This window comes from Canis lupus, chromosome 8 (genome assembly GCF_003254725.2).
Source record: "Canis lupus dingo isolate Sandy chromosome 8, ASM325472v2, whole genome shotgun sequence".
Classification (NCBI taxonomy): domain Eukaryota; kingdom Metazoa; phylum Chordata; class Mammalia; order Carnivora; family Canidae; genus Canis; species Canis lupus.
This window is the reverse complement of record NC_064250.1, coordinates 16,198,003-16,216,114: the sequence shown is the minus strand read 5'-3', so window position 1 is coordinate 16,216,114 and position 18,112 is coordinate 16,198,003. Positions and strand designations below refer to the sequence as shown.

Below are 18,112 nucleotides of genomic sequence, written 5' to 3'. Positions count from 1 at the left end.
AAATAAACTTAACTATGTACCTATGCTACTCCATTAAAATATCCTTGACTCTTAATCCTAGGAAATAAGCTGAGGGTTATTGGAGGAGGAATGGGGGGACAGGTAACTGGGTGATGGACATTAAGAAAGGCACGTGATATAATGAGCACTGGGTGTTATATACAACTGATGAATCACTGACCTCTACCTCTGAAACCAATAACATATTATATGTCAATAAATTGAATCTAAATTTAAAAATTTTTAAATACCCTTAGTGTTCACCACAAATAACAATTACTATATGCAGAATTAGGAAAGCATTAAAATGATATAACCACAAAAGTTGTTATGCTTTGTTGTTAACTATTCATCACACAGAAAAACCAAAAAATCACCAGATGAAAGGGGATTCATTTTGTGTTTACAGTTACCTTTCTTGAGAACACTTATTAGTGCAGAAAAAATTATACATTTCTCCGAACTTGTAGGCTCAGCAGACAGATATATTTTGAAAAGGTTAAGCTATGTTTAGCAAGGTAATCCTCAAGAGATGGATGCCAGAGAATTAAATATTCAGTACTTAAATTAACTTCTTATTTGGTACTTAGGAACAAATTGCCAAGAATTATCATCATCAAATAGAACATTTATTGACTCTCTTGGAAAAAGAATGATCTACTTGAAGAAAAAAAAATTTAGAATTGGAAAGGAACCAGTATTTTTAACACTTTGCATGACTAATAGAAGCTGTAACTCCTCAAAATATTGCTTAGCTTACAATGCCAATAGAAATTATTCAAAATAGTAGTTCCATCACTACTAGATTATATTTATGTCTTTTTTTCCAACTCGCAGCTTTAGACTTAAAAGATATTCCAACAGTCATATAGAACTGTTACTTTCTACCAGAGAAGCAGGAAGTTTTGAAATTTCCAAAATTCTTCACATCTAATTTGTTTCAAAAATTTCAAAACACTTACTGATAAATCATAACTAAAAGACTTCGATGTAGAAGATTAAATTAAATCCTTGAAAAATATTTTTGCCTCAACAGAAAATAAACATGAGAATAACCTTCTTTTAGGAATTCAAATTGAATTTCATTGTAATTACTGAACACAGGGAAACCAGATGATTTTAAACCATGAAAGAATGCAATAAAATATTACAATTCTTACTAAAACTCAAGTTTGAAGAAATGAGCTCAGAATAGACCATGAAAATAGTGGGTAAGTTACTAATAATTTTGTGATAGCTCATGTAATTAAAAGTGGTCTTTTAAAATATGCTCATATTTTGGGATCCCTGGGTGGCGCAGCGGTTTAGCGCCTGCCTTTGGCCCAGGGCGCGATCCTGGAGACCCGGGATCGAATCCCACGTCGGGCTCCCGGTGCATGGAGCCTGCTTCTCCCTCTGCCTGTGTCTCTGCCTCTCTCTCTCTCTCTCTCTCTCTCTCTCAATGTGTGTGTGACTATCATAAATAAATAAAAATTTTAAAAAAAAGAGAAACTTTAAAATATGCTCATATTTTAATGAAGTATTTAAAATATAATACTTAAAATGTTTCTATTTAAATTTAACTTAGTATTTAATGTTCTCAATATTCTCAGATGTGTAGTAGATGATGTTTCAGGATTATTCCTATCAGCTCTCCTGAAAAGCAAGAGACTTACAAATATGCATTGTCTTTTTTTTAAGATTTTATTTATTTATTAATGAGAGACACAGAGAGAGAGAGAGAGAGAGCGGGTGGGGGGCAGAGACACAGGCAGAGGGAGAAGCAGACTCCATGCATGAAGCCTGATGTGGGACTCAATCCTGGGACTCCAGGATCACTCCCTGAGCCGAAGGCAGACTCTTAACTGCTGAGCCACCCAGGCGTCCCATGAATATGCATTCTCAATGGGCAGGTGATACTGTCCCCAATGGGGTGAAAGTTGTTGCCTGGGTAGGGAGACGATGAAAGCTTACTCTTTTTATGTATATGGCATACATACACATACACACAGACATGCATATAAATGTATATATGTATTTGTGTGTGTATGTGTGTAATAGATACAGTCCCATAAAGAGATGCAACATTTATCTAGGATATTAAAATTTAATGGAGAAGGGCAATTAGGAGGAAAAGTCTAAAAGCCCTCCTTAAAGGAGTGATAATGAAAAAAAAGTTTGAAAAACTTTTTCAAAACATAGCTTTGAAAAAAACTATGTTAGACACATCTGTATTCTTATCACTATCCAAAGATGAGAGCTTGGGCAAGCAACCTGATATTACAGAGCCTAACCTTCTTCAAGAATAAAATGGAAATTATGACTTCTTACAGTTGAAGACTTACAAAGAAAAAATGCAAAACATACCACATAGTGTTAGGAATGTAGTTTCTGCTAAATAAATGTGAGCTCCCTTCCCTTTTCTCCTCTCTTTTGAGGATGTTATAAATTACATGCTCACAAAAGAATATTCAGATGACAAAAGGAAAGTGAGACATGAAGAGAAATGGAAGAAACTCCACAGGCAATGAGTTTTATACATGATCACTGGACTTAAGAATGTCCAATGGTAGTATGAAATCTAAAAGGATGACTTTGTTTTGTTTTTTAAGTTTTTTTTTTAAATTAATTTATTCAGAGAGAGAGAGAGACTGAGAGGCAGAAGGAGAAGCGGGCTCCATGCAGGGAGTCTGACGCGGCACTCGATCCTGGGTCTCCAGGATCAGACCCCGGGCTGCAAGCGGCACTAAACTGCTGCACCGCCGGGGATGCCCTAAAAGAATGACTCCGAATCTCAAATCTGTGATTTTCTTGATTGTATAAGCCTAGCAAAGTGGTTTGATTTTTATGAGTCACAATTTTCACATCTGTACTCCAGAGTTGTTATGAAGAACAAATGAGCTAAGGTATGTGACACTTTTTGGTAACTAGACACCACTAAACTAAGGTTACCTTATAATAGGCCACTATCTATGTTATTAATAGCTGGAAATGAAGACACTGTCCAAGACTGTACATACTGGGAAGTAATGGAAAAGGACAAAAACTCCTCTCTCATGTCTAAATACAGAATTGAATCTTCAAAATCTAAACCTCAATGGCAGAATTTCTTTGATAGTTTAAATCCAATTTAAAAGAAAATTACCAGTGGAACTCTTACCTGTTTCTTCGCTCTTCATCTGTAAAGTGACCATCTAAGAAAGAGGTTCCCAATATCGCAAGCAAAGTATTGTGACCTTTCTTGTCAGCTGTATGGTACACTCGAGAAGCCAAGTGCAAGTTAACAGGCAGCTTCTGGGCTGGGATAGTGGTACACAGATCATGAAGGGTAGGAGTGGGGTAGTCTTGCAAAATTCTGCAGCAGAAAAAAAGAAAGTGGACTTCTTTGATCATTTTGTGGTCTTTTGATATAAAATACATTGACATTGACAGTTTAGTTTAGGCTCTAAAATGGGTGTCTAAATGTATGGGATTTAAAAATATAATAATGGTTTAATGGTTTATAACAAATTTAATATCACCATTGACCAGATCCAACTTTCTGCTGACAATCTCAACCTATATGACTTACAGATACCCCAAAAACAATAGGTCTATAAACAAACTCAGTGTCATCTCACCCTAAATCTCTTCCCTCCTGATTTCTGTAACTCAGTTGGTGATACTATATCTAGCCATCATGCATTATGTCTTTGCTACTCCGAACAAATGCTAATGTCCCAGAAGAAGTAGAACAACACAGTACATGATCTATTAACCAGCATCAATAGAACCCAGGTCTCTAAGTTTATGCAGCACGTTCCTTCCCACTGTGCTAGAAACTGCCTCTCTCTTGCCTTTTCAAAGTAGAGAAGAAGGCATGAAGATCTTTTTTTTTTTTTAGATTTTATTTATTTATTAAATGACACAGACCAAGAGAGGCAGAGACACAGGCAGAGGGAGAAGAAGAGGGAGAAGCAGGCTCCACGCAGAGAGCCCGAGGCAGGACTCGATCCCAGGACTCGATCCTGGGACTCCAGGATCACGCCCTGAGCCGAAGGCAGGTGCTGAACCGCTAAGCCACCCAAGGATCCCCCATGAAGATCTTTTTAATTCCCATTGTCACTTGCCATCCAATCAACAAATACATACTGAGCACCTACCATGTACTACTACTAATACTCTGTGCTCGATGATTTACACACATTCTCTATAATTTCCACAATGAACTTACTATATGGGAGGTATTATTATTTTAGAGCAGGTTTATTTTGGATAGGTCATAAAATTAGTAACTACTAAGATCTAAATACAATGCTGCAGACAAAAGTGGTGTATACACCACTTTTTTTCCCCTATTACTGCCTGTTAATGACCCCTGAGGTGGAAGGAGCCCCTTTCCAGTACTACTCCATCCCCACCTTCCTACTAAAATTATATTCTAAACTTTAACCAAATGATGACCTTTTCATCAAATCAAATCAAATGAACTTTAGATCATGTTCTCTAGGACCTCCAAAACATAGTAGACAATGTTGATGATCCTTCCTGAAATTGCTCTTTGTGAGTTTTCTTAAACCTGCTATCCCAGCTCTCCATCTACCTCTCAAATTCATCATAATTTGATTTAATCACACCATTTTCTTTCTCCATCTTCCAAACTGGGTATGACTTCCTAGGCTGAACTCCTCTTTGTACATCAGAAAAGCAAGCTTAGATGTTTCAATTGTTTTTGCTCCTGTGCTAAGACCTCCCAGATTTCATCTCCAGGGTGACTATCTCACCTTACTCCCTGGCCTTTAAGATACAAAACACTGAGCCATCTTTGACTTCTCTTGTCTTCACTTGCACATCCTATGCAAAATTGAGCTTCTCTGCCGCCCAGGGCTGCTGCTTCTCCCTCCTCACTTTCAATATACTCCGGTCAAGGTCTTCATCACTTAGGCCTGTGTCAGCAGGGCTCTGCCAGTCAAATTGAGCACCACTCCCTCTGTTTCTTCCTCTCTTCAATTCCTCCTGCAAAATTCGATCGCACTGGTCTTTAGATACTCCTTTGCCCAGTGTAACGGTTCTCTGGTGTGTGCCGCATTCATCTAATTTCCTCTCTCTAAGTTTCAAGGCTCTCCACATCTGGCTTTCCTTCTAACGCAGGGGTTCGAGTCATACCGCCTCTGTTCAAATCCTATTTAAAATTACCACTAGGTCATAAGCAAGCCAATTAATTTATTTATACCTTGGCAAATTGGAAATAGCAACACTAGCACATCCTGAATAAAATTACTTTAATAAAGAAAGGAGTTGAGAACAAACTCCTTTGCTTGCCAGAGGGGTGGGGGTTGTCAGAGGGGGGCGGGGTGGAGGAGTGGGCAAAGTGGGTGAAAGGGAATGAGATACATCTGCTTCCAATTATGGAATGAATAAGTCATGAGAATAAAAGACACAGGATAGGGAATATAGTCAGTAGTACTGTAATAGTACTGTGTGGTGACAGATGGGAGCTACACTTGTGGTGAGCCTAGTATAACATACAAAATTGTTGAATCATTAGGTCATATACCTGAAACTAATGTAGCATTGTATGTCAACTATACTTCAATACAAAAAAAAAAAAAGGAAAGATTGAATGCATTTAAAATAGTGTCTCTCACATGGCAGATATTAGCTATTATTATCTGTCTCCAGGACAATTCAGGAGGGCAGCAATACTTGTTAGTTCTTTCAATTATGGATCAAATGCTGTCTATCCTTTTGTCCACATTTAAACATCCTTCAAACAATACCTCCAAGACAAACTTCTCTGCAAAACTGACTGCTTTTTTTTCTTTTTTACAAATATCTCTTTTCATACATTGCCTTCTTCTTATGCCACCCCTTCTGACCCTTTATCTAATGGGTTAATGCCAATCTGCCTATAAACTGCTCCTTATATTCTGGATAGTAGCATAATATAAAGAATATAGACTTTAGAGTTGGATCAGAGTCTCAGTTCTAACATTTTCAAGCTCTATCACTGGCTTCTCTGAAGGTCTTCTGTAAGACGAAAATAAAAATCCCTAACTATTAAAACAAATCTCTAACTATTGCCTTTGTAAAATTGAGAATAATAGAGTCCCTAGCCTATGGAAGTCTCAAGAAATGCTTGTTTAATTTTTATTGCTATTATTACTAATGTGTACTAGACAGCACCTAACCCATTACTAGGCACAATATGGATATTATTGAATCACAAATAGAGAGCAGTTTATATCGTTTCCAAAACAAGAACAGGACATAAAATCTGTACATGTTTAAGTAGGGTAAGGGGTGAGGGAAGGTAAAACTAGAGTATTTGGAAATGCCTGAGACAAAGAAACCTAAATGGAGGAGTGAAAATAAGTGTCCAGAAAGCCAGGGATACTAGGAAAGGAGTGGAGAAGAAAGGGGAGTGGGGAGAAAAAGGTGAGCTCTGATGTCAAGCTCATCTATATCATCATTCTGTCTAGAACAGGTCTTGGCTAATGGTATGTACTTGAGATTACATTACGATTTTTTTTCCTTGAAAAAGCATCACAACCAATCTGAATTCCTATACTTCCATCATACTGTAATAACAGATTTGAAAGCAAATCTCCCTAGGTTATTGAGCTAAATAACATTACATTTCCAAAAAAACAATTTAATCTGGAGTCTAGTCACTGGTGAGTAAAATTAGGTTAAAAAAAAAAAAACCATTTAAAGGGAAAGGAGCAGTGAATCAAGATTTTCAGAAATATTTTTCCAAAATTCTCTTTCATTATACAAATTTCCTAACTATCGGGTTTTCATTCCTCTACATCTTATTCTTAATTCTCTCTAATGGAAATTTCTCATTTCAATTTCAATGAATTAACACAGTATTATATCTATCAAAAAGATCTACAAATATTTTTGGCATGCTCGAGAAAGGCTGTATGTTTTTATAGCACACTCCCCTTAAACAGGACTATTTGTCATTCTTTGAAACACTAAGACATAAAAAAGAAAAGACTCTTGACTCTGTGTGTGGCCACACTACTTTGCTTAATGCACTAAATGCAAGGTTTTTTAGGAAAAAAAAATCAAGAAGTTTCTGCTTCATTGGTAATCTGACAGTAACTATTTATTGAAGGTAAAATACTTGTTGTCTGCTGTCACTATTTGTTTTAATACATAATCTTGCTAACTAAATGAGCTTAAAGCAATGCAGATAAGCAATGGCATGTACAGGGTCACTTAAATGCCAATTCAACTCTTTCATAAACTTTGGAATTCTTTTCCCATGAGTCTATTCTCAGCTACTAAATTGTGAGTAATATCCATTTACAAAGTTTAGGCTGGCCATAAAAAGGTTGTCTTCCATGTCCAGCACACCTTTCAGTGCTCTAAGCAACAACAAAAGCTAATAATTAAAGCTTCTTTAAGTCCCAATAAAGAGTCAAATGAACAAGAATCTAGAATAAACCAACCCATAAAAACCAAGTGGTAAAATAAGGAGAAAACCAGTTTCAACAAGATGATTGGCAAAAGATAAACCCATAAATCTAAATCGCTTTTACACATATGATTCAAAATTGTAGTTGTACCGCTGAATAATCAGAATTTCTACTAAAAATTGAGGGGAGGAGGAAATAAAGCATGAAATTGCAGTAGAGAAAAATAAGGTCATCTAAATTACCAAATTGACTGGCCTATGAACATTTTGTGTTGGGTTGAATTTTATTTTATTTTGCCATTACACAATTAACCAATATAATAAGCAGTTAAGACAAATTAGGCATTACTGTGACAAAAAATATCAGATCTAACATGTTAACATTTAATTTTCCTTAGTCTCACAAAGAGCTATTCTTATTCTAGTTATATCATTTGTTGTATCATTCAACTAAGCACATTGGCCAAAAACAGTAATAGAAGTGTGAAGTAGAGCACATATATCCTAACCACAGTATCTGACACTAGCTCTTCCTATGGGAAAGTTTACCTTAGGTCTCATATATGAATTTCCAAAATATTTCATTTTCCTTTAAAAAATGTACTTTTCAGTATTAAAGCTACTAAATAACTTCTCTTTAGATAGTAAAATTAGTAAACGTAAGGAAGTTACTTTTTCTTAGGTAGTTTTTGATCCCACTGGGGTTTTGAACACCTTATTTGTCTCTGTTGTGTAATTCCTAATTTACTTTTTTGTGTTCGCTTCACTTCTTTTCCTCTGATTTGCAAAAATTCTGATGATTTCACCTTCAAGAAAATATAAAGATATGCTGTTAAGGAAAGCTGTAACATGAGAATTAGATCTTTCTCCCATATTTAATGGTCTATCTTATATTTGAACTCCTAATTTCTATGTATATTTTATAACAGAATATAAATCATAAGGTAAGTTGATATTTTCCTCTAAATCCTTTCTTAATTATATATACATATATATATGTATATATATATATACCTTCATAGCAATAAAAATACCATATTTATAATATTTTATTCATTGCCTTAAAACTATTAAAGAAATATAAAATTTTTCCCTCCATAGATCTACTCTTCTTGGTTTTTTTTTTCCTAAGATTTTTTTTTTTTTAGGTAATTTCTACACCCAATATGGGGCTCAAACTTAAAACCCCAAGATCAAGAGTTGCATGTTTCACCAACTGAGCCAGCCAAGCTCTCCTTGGTTGGAATTTTTAATAGAATTTTCCCTTAGTCTCTTAAAATTTGGCATGACTACTAATTACAAGCATAAGCCAAAATGAACTTTAATGCTTTATATAACTATTTGAGCAACGTTTACCAATTTGTACTTCTTACAGTTGTACTCTTTTCTATTTCTACTGCTTGGGAAAAACCAAATGCATTTCCATCTCTTAAATAATTGCCTTTTAATCATTATAGATATTAGGAGTACTGTTTTCTGAGATTTCCTAGAAAATTTGCAGAATTCGTGATAATAGCTCATCTAAAGATATTTTTTTCTCTGTGGGATACTCTGGGTTTTTTTGTTTGGGCTTTTTTGTTTTGTTTTGTTTTGTTGAGACTAGATTTAAGGAAGAAAGCAGGGAGGTTTTCCTTGGGAAAAGCAGAGAAATATGATTGAGTAAGTAGAAAAAGGCCAGATAAAGGGTGGTTCTTGTAAATGAGGTAGAGATTTGGGCTCCCTGCAGTAGGAAGGAGAGAGCTACTGTAATTTCTTAGGTAAAGAAGTGATAATGAATAATGAAAGCTCAGAGCACAGACCATTCCATCTCACCACCCAGTTAATGTCTGAATTTCCCCTACAGTTTCTCCACCAAATGGTCATCCATCCTGGCTTGAACATGATGGGGAACAGAGGACTTGGATATATCCAAAGGCAGCCAATTTCTCTCTGAAATTCCCCCAGTTGTTTGCTTGTTATAGAGCCTAACAACTTTCATCTACCAGTCTCAATTCAAACCTCCGGATCATACAGGTATAGTTTAGCTTCTTCCATCAGACTGACAATCAAATATTTGAATACAGGTGACTTTCCTGGGCCAGCTTTTCCCCCAGATACACATCACCAGTCCCTTCAATTCTATATTACGTGACATGTTTCTGAAGTAGTGTGCTTTGTCATCTTGAATGCTCTCTGCCAAATCATTTCCAATTTGTCAGTGTTGCTCCTGGGATTGGATACCCTGATCTGGGCACAACATGTCAGGTGTGATGTGATCAGATCAACCAGAAGAAAGATGATCTTCTTTTATGGTATTCATCAATCAGCACAAACTATGACTGCACTTGTCTTCCTATCACAAAACTAAATCATAGCCTAAAACTCTGAAGCCTTTCACATTTGCTCTGAGTCATGTCATCCCATATCTACGCACTTAGCTTATAGACCAAAGGGCAGAACCAGACATTTATTCCGATTAAATTTCATCTGAGATCTGACCAACCAAATCTTATCAATCATATTTGGATGTTATCTACAAATCCAATTAGTAAATCTTCCATAGTCTTATCCAAATTATTAGGAAATATGCTGAATTGGACACAGCCCTATCACAGTCTACTACAGACTTTTGCATAAATGATTACAAATCCATCTAGGAGTTCACCTGATTGCAGTCTTGTCTACAAAACTATTATTGGGAGTTTGATAAATTCCATTGCATAAATGGATTGCTGAAATCCAAAGGCTAATAACAATAACTAACGTTTAATGAGCCTTCTTGTAGGCCAAGCTCTTTACCATGATAGCCTTTCACTGAACTCCAGGTCTGTTACTTTTCTCATGCTCAATCTAGTAAGTCTAAAAGAGAAATGAGATTGGTCTTCTGTGGTTTGTCCTTAGGAAACTCATTCTGGCTCCAAGTGATTACTGCTTCCTCTTAGAAGCTGTATAGAAGGGGGTTCTTCTAAGGTTCTTTCAATTCCATTAATGATTCATTTAATCATTTCAGAGTTTTGTCTAAGATCAATACATATATTACAGAAACCATAACCCTTATCCTTAAAAAAATAAATAAAACTCGGATTTGCAGTTGCCAGTCCTCAGGCTTCTAGCTTCTCTCCCACTGCAGCACCTCCTCAGAGCTGCTGCTGACAGGGATGCAAAAGGCTTCAACCTATCTGAGCTGACAGGCTCAGATATCTAAGTTAACTCTTACAGTCTTTTACCAAACTTGGGCTTCAAATTTCTTTTTCCCTTCTTTCTAAGCTAAAGATTATTCTTTTCATCAGATTTGAGAAAAGCAAAGTCCAAGTTTATCAGCTTCCTTTTCTCTTTATCATATTTCTGTTTATTTAAAACCTCAACCTTTTTTCAAAATCAAATTAAGGCAGTCCTGTCATATGTTGTCATCACACTATTCATTCATATTGATGGGGTTATCCTACCTATATTCTCTCTTTGCTCTTAAACTAATATGAAAAAAATACTTTTTTATTCTTAGCATGATTCACAGGCCTCAACCCATTCTGGATCTTATGCTTTTTGATGTAATTATTATAGCCACATGTCACTTTTATATTTATCTATGGATCTGTATTTATCCTTTCATCTTTGTATATTTTTAAAACTCTGAATGCAATAGATCACTCATAACTATTTTTGTGAGAATTTGAGGGGGTTTAGGGCATCCCGCATCTCTTAAACTTTCTTCCAGTTGGAATCTCAAGACACGTGGTATCTATATTTTTACAGACTTTTTACCCTTTTCCCTCCTAAAATTCTCAATAATCCTCTCACAGGCCCTTGTGTCAGTCATTTTTTCATGGTCACTATTACCTGATTTCTCTTTTTTATTTAATTTATCTAAGTCATGTTGGTCATGACTGAGAACAGAGTCCTAATAGCTTTTATTATACTAATGAGCATCTAAGAGTAGAAGTGGTCAATAGAGACTGACCAGATTCTCTGCTTGTTTGCTGAATGAGGCCTTCAGGCATATATCTGAGCAGTCCTGCACTATTCCTTTGTCATACCTCTGTGCTTGTTCAATTTGCTGTATCAAAAGAGGTCTTTTTATGCCCCCAGTCTGGCTTGGCTTGCTGGAGTATATTATTCCTCTTTCCTGTGCCAAAGATGCTAGAGACTAATTTTATGGCCTCAAATGTCCAGAGTAAAGTTCATGAATTATAACAGACCTTGACATGTTAACGCAAATAAATACAAGATACTTGGTGGGATGAGTTACAGGACTATTGCCCAGCACCATTTTCTATGGCATTTCTAATATGTCCCGCACAATGCCAAAACAATAAACCATAAAGTTTTTTTACGGTTTTCTCTTCTCCTACTCTTGAAACACTTCTGGTTCCAGTTTAGAGCTTTCTTAATCCATTCTCCAAGACTTTCTTGTCCAACCGCCCCTTAGTTTTATAAAAGACATTCTATCCCAGTCACTTTTGTAACTGAGAGTCTGTTCTTGTATTAAACCAGACACCTATTAATTGTTATGAAAGAGCACTGTTGCAAAGGGGTAAAGGGTAAAGGTTCCAGAATTAGACCACTTGACTTCAAGTCTTGCCTTTACAACATAACTAGATATTTGTACTTGGACAAGTTATTTATCTTCTTTTGAGAGTTTTTTCAAATACAGTCTTGTTAAGAAATGTGTATTTAAGAAAAAGTAGGATAATATATATAAAACACCTAGCAAAGTGGCCGGCATGTAGTAAATACTCAATCAGTGCTAATTACCTTAGGGTAGTGCTGCCTCTTTTTACCAAAAATAAGTAAATTTCTGTAATTTCTTAATATTTAATAGCAGCTGCAACAATCCAAAACAATTAACATGGAACTTTTCTAATGAGAAATTTTAATTCCTGCCAAGTTATAGTGGTTAAATAACTGTCCAGAAATCAAGGTCATTTTATGACACACTTAGTAGATAACCATTTGCCTCTCACGCTCTCATTTTATTTTTAAAGTCCCAATGTTCAGATAAATTTATAGATGAAAACACCACCTATGCCCACTAGCCTAACACTTTTTTCATCAAGATGCCATAGTCTTTAAAGATACTTTAAAATGTTTTGTTTTAAAGAGATGTTTTAAAGAGAGAGAGAGAAAAAGAAAGAAAAGAAAGAAAGAAAGAAAAAGAAGAAAGAAAGAAAGAAAGAAGAGAGAGAGAGAGAGAGAGAGAGAAAGAAAGAAAGAAAGAAAGAAAGAAAGAAAGAAAGAAAGAAAGAAAGAAAGAAAGAAAGAAAGATGCTGTCTAAGGACTCCACACCTAGAAGGTGTCAGCCTGAAATATAAAATTCACCTGAAGTAGTTAGCAATGAGTGGGTTCACTTAGCCTTGGCAGGATTCACTTCATACCCTAAATGTGTGCTTTAGAAAGATAGCATGACTTCTGATGGAGTCTGTAGCCCATTGCAAGATAAGTCCCTTCTCTTTCACAGCAGTCATGGATTTTCTCTGGTCGGCTATTATTTGTACATCTTCCTTATTACCCATTATTCCCAATAGATCAATATGCTAGCATCATACAAGATGAACTTAGGAAAGTAGGACTTGAGAAATGAAGAAAAACCAGGAGGCAACTGCATTAATCCAAACATAAGGTCACCAGTACCCAGACTAGGATGAAGGCAATTGGAAAAGAGACAGAAAAAAAAATGTTAGAAGGAATTTAGGCCTTGGAGAGTCATTGTGGGTGAAAGGCAAGGGAAGGGGAAGTCACATATAAATCCAAGGTTTCAGAGTTGGGAGTTGGGCACAAGTTGAAGAATGGCCAATTGATATGGTGAAACATAGCAGGAATATGGTCTTCAGTGGAGGAGGGGGCCCAAAAAAAGAGGGAAGTTTGTTTACCCAAGAAGTGATATTCATGTGAATCAGTTAGAGGCAGGATCCTGGTGATAATCAAGATAATATTTTGTGGTTCAGAAAAAAATGGCTTTCTTTTCATCCTAATAATAATGTACCCATTGTAAATAAACTCATTTAAGTTAAAAAGTAACTCAAAGAAAAGTACTAAGTAATAGTAGTAAGGCAATACACAAATATGGTAAAAATATCTCAATTATACATATATAAAATGAATCTGGGAAACATACCCACAATAGGAAAAGACTCAGGTTTAGGATAAACCTAAGCAGGGCAAAGTTATAAAATATACAAAGTTCACCCAGCCCTGGTCCCTGGGCTACAGTTTCTGACTCCCTCAAGATGTGTAATGGGAGGACTCTTGGTCAATTTCTGAAAGCTGAGATTCCTTCCCTCCTTAAAAATGTGTCTTCTCTCCCCAGAGTTGTAATTAGGTTTGAACCAAAAGCCCTCAAAACACAGATGTCCCCTTTTCCCAAATGAGCACTTTGCACATAGAAGGCCATTTTTCAAAAGGGTATATCCACCTCCATGCATGGCACTTGCCTGGTCCATTTCTTCACAGTTGCACATCCTCAACAATCATAATTGTTTCCAACACAAATAGTGTTTTACCTTTAAAGACGCCCGTTTGGCTGCTTTGGAATCACCTGTGGGCAATTCATCTTTCAAGGGTTTACTTGATCCACCTGCTGGTTGAGTAGCCAGAGTTTCCTGAGGTTTAAATACTACGCTTTCTGCTTCTGAGACTCCCCATTCTAACATATCCTCTTGCTCGAGCTGGAAAATACTTGAGATAGCTTCAGGAAGTTTCTCAAGTACATTCTGTGGGAAAACATAAATGTACAAGAGTGTTCTTATTGGTCCTTCCAAAGTTTTAAGTCACACAATGTTTCTTTCCAAGCACAAAATGATGATAAAAATTCATGAATGAAATTAAGCAAAGGTAATAAAAGTTTCCTCTGAAAGATTTAAAAAGAGAAATTCAAATGGACTTAAGAAAAATATAAAGCCTAGCAAATTATTTTCTCTGGCTCTTATCTCAGATATATAGCTACCCCACAGTTACTATGCACCAACTCTAAGGAAATCATAAGACACCAATCTTACCCTGACTTTACCCCATACTCACCCAGAATCAAGGTCCACTGAAACATCTGACCTCTGAGGTTCTTTGGTCCTGAGAAATAGGATTTCTGCTAGCCAGATGCTCTTCCAGAAGCCTGACTTCAAGTCCTCAAAGAACTGACCCAGAGCCCTCCGAAGACCACCCAGACATCCCAACTCTATATCAAGCCCTAATGAAAAATTCTCACAAAACATTACTCTTAAAACTATTTTCTGTTCCTTAAAAATGTCTGACTGATTTAATCTATTATATCACCAAGTCGTAGGTAAAGTATCTTTATAGCCATATTTGGATATTACCCAATTTTAAGCCAAAATTATTTGGGAGTATGGAGTACTGGCAGTTAAAACTTCACTGCCTCAAATTAACAGATGAATAAATGAGTCTGATTTACATAAAAATCTGAACTCTAGAGAATGACTTGAAAACGCAATTGTATCACTTTGTTCTTTGATACATTAATTTGTTAGTAAGATAAAGTATAAAGATGTCATAGAGCACCAAATATTAAATGCCTCTATTATGCAAAAAGGAATGCTAAACCAAGAAATTTCTACTTGTAGAATGAAACTTTAATCTGGAGCTCATATTTTTATAAAACTATTTATTGGATGGTGCTGTTAAAAGAGTAAAAGCTTTGTAACTAGATGGGACATTATTCAAATCCTGGGTCTGTCAATTAATACGTATGTGATTTTGGCCAAGTTACTTAACCCTTCTTAGCCTTATTCTCCTCATTGGTAAAAAGGAGGATTAATTAAATATTTTCCATAAAATGGCAGAATAGACATACTATGCTATCTATGACAAGCTCATTCATTTCATTCTCCATAAATTTGGCACTGTGAAACACTCCCTTTCTTTTCCATTTCTCTTCTTCTGGCTTCAATACACACCCTAGGGTTCTGGTTTGGGAGACTAAACAGATGAAGGTACCATCCTCCAAAATATGGAAGAAGAGGAGTTTTGAGGAGAAGGCAGTGGCAATCCTGTAGTTGCAACTAACCCTCTTCAGGATTTTGCCCAGCCTTATTTCTGTCACCAAGCCTTTACTGATGCTGCCACCACTCTGTGTCCTGCCTCTGTTTCAGCATGCATCATACTGTATCATCATTGTCTAAGTAATCATTATCATAATCATCGACATATACGAGCAGTATTTCATTTAAACTTAGTCTTCACCACAATTCCATGAAGCAGAAACTGTTTGTAACCCCATTTTGTGGATGAAGAAACTGAGGCTTAGAGAAGTTAAGTAACCTGCCCAAGGTCACACTCAAAGTAGCAGTGCTCTGTTTGAACCTAGACAACCTGAATCCAAACTGCATTCTCTTACCCTCTTTCTCCTATTCCCAAAAGATTAGCACTTCTCAAAGTGTGGTGCACAGATTCCTGATAATCTTTGAGACCCTTTCAGGTGATCTGCAATGTCAAAACTATTTTCATAATAATACTAAGACTTATTTGGCCTTTTTCATTGTGTTGACATTTGTACTGATGATGGAAAAGCAGTAGTGGGTAAAACAGTGAACCAATACTTTTCATATGATTAACACATGAGATTACAAAAGCATGCAGGGGCTAATGAACCATTCAAAGAACAAAGTAGATCAATGGACTTTAATGTAAGGATATAAAATAAGTTAATTTATTTTGTTTCAGTCTTCTCATTGCAACTTGTCTTTAAGAAACTACCACTTGTACAATTTTGGTTTATTAGCAAAGAATAGTATCCATAAATATGTTAAAAGGTTATTAAAATATTATTCCCTTCTTAATCTGTATGGGACCAGGCTTACTTCATGTATTTCAACCAAAAGAACCTACACAACAGATTGAATGTAGAAACAGATATCAGACTCTAGCTCTTTATTAAACCAGGTATTATAGAGATTTGCAAAAAAATGTTCTTACTAACTTGCTTTTTTTTGGATACTGTTTTTCTCAATATGTTCTATATTCATATGTAATTGGCTTATTATTATTTTAAATGAATGAATAAATATTTTATATTTTTCTCAGTTTTGCTTTCTATTATGGCAAATACTAGTTGATACAATGCACATAGACAAAAATTTCTTCAGGTTCTTATAATATTTTTTAAGAGTTTAAAAGCATTCTGAGGGGATCCCTGTGTGGCTCAGTGGTTTAGTTCCTGCCTTTGGCCCAGGGCATGATCCTGGAGTCCTGGGATCGAGTCCATCATTGGGCTCCCTGCACGGAGCCTGCTTCTCCCTCTGCCTGTGCCTCTGCCTCTCTCTCTCTCATGAATAAATAAAATATTTTGAAAGAAAGAAAGAAAGAAAGAAAGAAAGAAAGAAAGAAGAAAGAAAGAAAGAAAGAAAGAAAGAAAGAAAGAAAGAAAGAAAGAAAGAAAGAAAGAAAAAAGAAAGAAAGAAAGAAAGGCATCCTGAGACCAGAAAATTTAAGTACTTTAAAGTTTGGAGATTCCTTAAAAAGGAAATTGTGTCTTATCTATCTTTATGTCTCAAGTACTTAGCACATTTATACCATCTGCAATTATTTGTGAGTGAGTGATGAATAAATAAGTGAAAGAAAATTATATCAATTTTTTCTCTGTTATAGTCTCTATTTAGAATATTCATTAAAGAGTATTATACTTTTTCTCTTTATATATTGGTCTACTCCATACAATGAGTTCCTCAAAGTCAAGAACTGCCTTTTCTATCTTTGTATTAACCATGTCTAAAACAATGCCTATCACATTGTAGGAAAAGGAATGAATGAATGAATCCTTTGATTTGTTTATAAGTATGTAAGGAAATCATTCTCCATGATGATTCAAAAACTATTATATTTGAAATGGTGAGTACTTAAAACAAAATAAATGCATCAAAGAACTAAGAGACCTCTGGCCTATGACATGGAGATGTTCAAAATGAGGCTGCCATGCTCTAAGGGTAGATGCCAGCATAACCAGATGACAGCATGTTAGCCAGTGCTCCCCAGATAAATCTTAACCCAGAAAGCTTCTAGAAGTCTAAGGGACAGGCAGGACAGACAGAGTTTGTTCTCTGGCAGAGTAGATAGACACCCAAAAAATGTGTCTGGAATAAAAGATATCACAGAGGAGCCTTTTTACTATGACCAGGTATCAAGTTAAAAGGTATTTTACCTGTTAGAAAGCCAGTGATCCGGGATGCCTGGGTGGCTCAGCTAGTTATGATAGTGTCTGACTCTTGGTTTCAGCTCAGGTCATGTTTGCTTAAGACTCCCACTCCCTCTCCCTCTCTCTCCGTCTGGCCCACCCCACCCTGATCTCTCTTTCTCTCTCCCTTTGTCTCTCTCTTTCTCTTCTCCCTCTATCTCTCTCTTTCTCTTCTTTCTCTCTAAAATAAATAAATATATCTTTAAAAAAAATAGCCAGTGGCCAGAAGAGGTCCAGTGATTGCTTATAAATGTCAAAACTGAGAGAATGACTCCCACAGAATCACAAAGAAATCTTGGGATGCCTGGGTGGCTCAGTGGTTGATTATCTGCCTTTGGCTCAGGGCGTGATCCCAGGGTTCTGAGATTGAGTCCCACATCACACTCCCCGCAGGGATCCTGCTGCTCCCTCTGCCTATGTCTCTGCCTCTCTGTGTCCCTCATGGATAAATAAATAAAATCTTTTTAAAAATAAGAAATCAATATTTTTGTTTAAATCTTCATTTTAAATAGTAAGGATAATATCTAAATTAGGTACCTGATATTTGGCCTTTTTCATAATTTCC

General features: G+C 36.0%; 1 protein-coding gene across 4 annotated transcripts in view; it reads right to left on the bottom strand.

Annotated features, from left to right (window-relative positions):
• The window catches only part of TTC6 (tetratricopeptide repeat domain 6), a 172,802-nt gene that overhangs the window by 100,316 nt on the left and 54,374 nt on the right, over positions 1 to 18,112 (bottom strand). For 2 of the 4 annotated variants that reach the window (XM_035720011.2, XM_049113068.1), the window contains exons 3-5: positions 13,865 to 14,074; positions 8,060 to 8,193; positions 3,140 to 3,334 (exon numbers count right to left, since the gene is read on the bottom strand). In XM_035720011.2, the coding sequence (XP_035575904.2) occupies positions 3,140 to 3,334; positions 8,060 to 8,193; positions 13,865 to 14,074 (539 nt within the window). Of the gene's footprint in view, positions 1 to 3,139; positions 3,335 to 4,742; positions 4,946 to 8,059; positions 8,194 to 13,864; positions 14,075 to 18,112 lie in introns of those variants that run through there. The other 2 variants (XM_049113069.1, XM_035720013.2) reach the window with 2 other exon arrangements.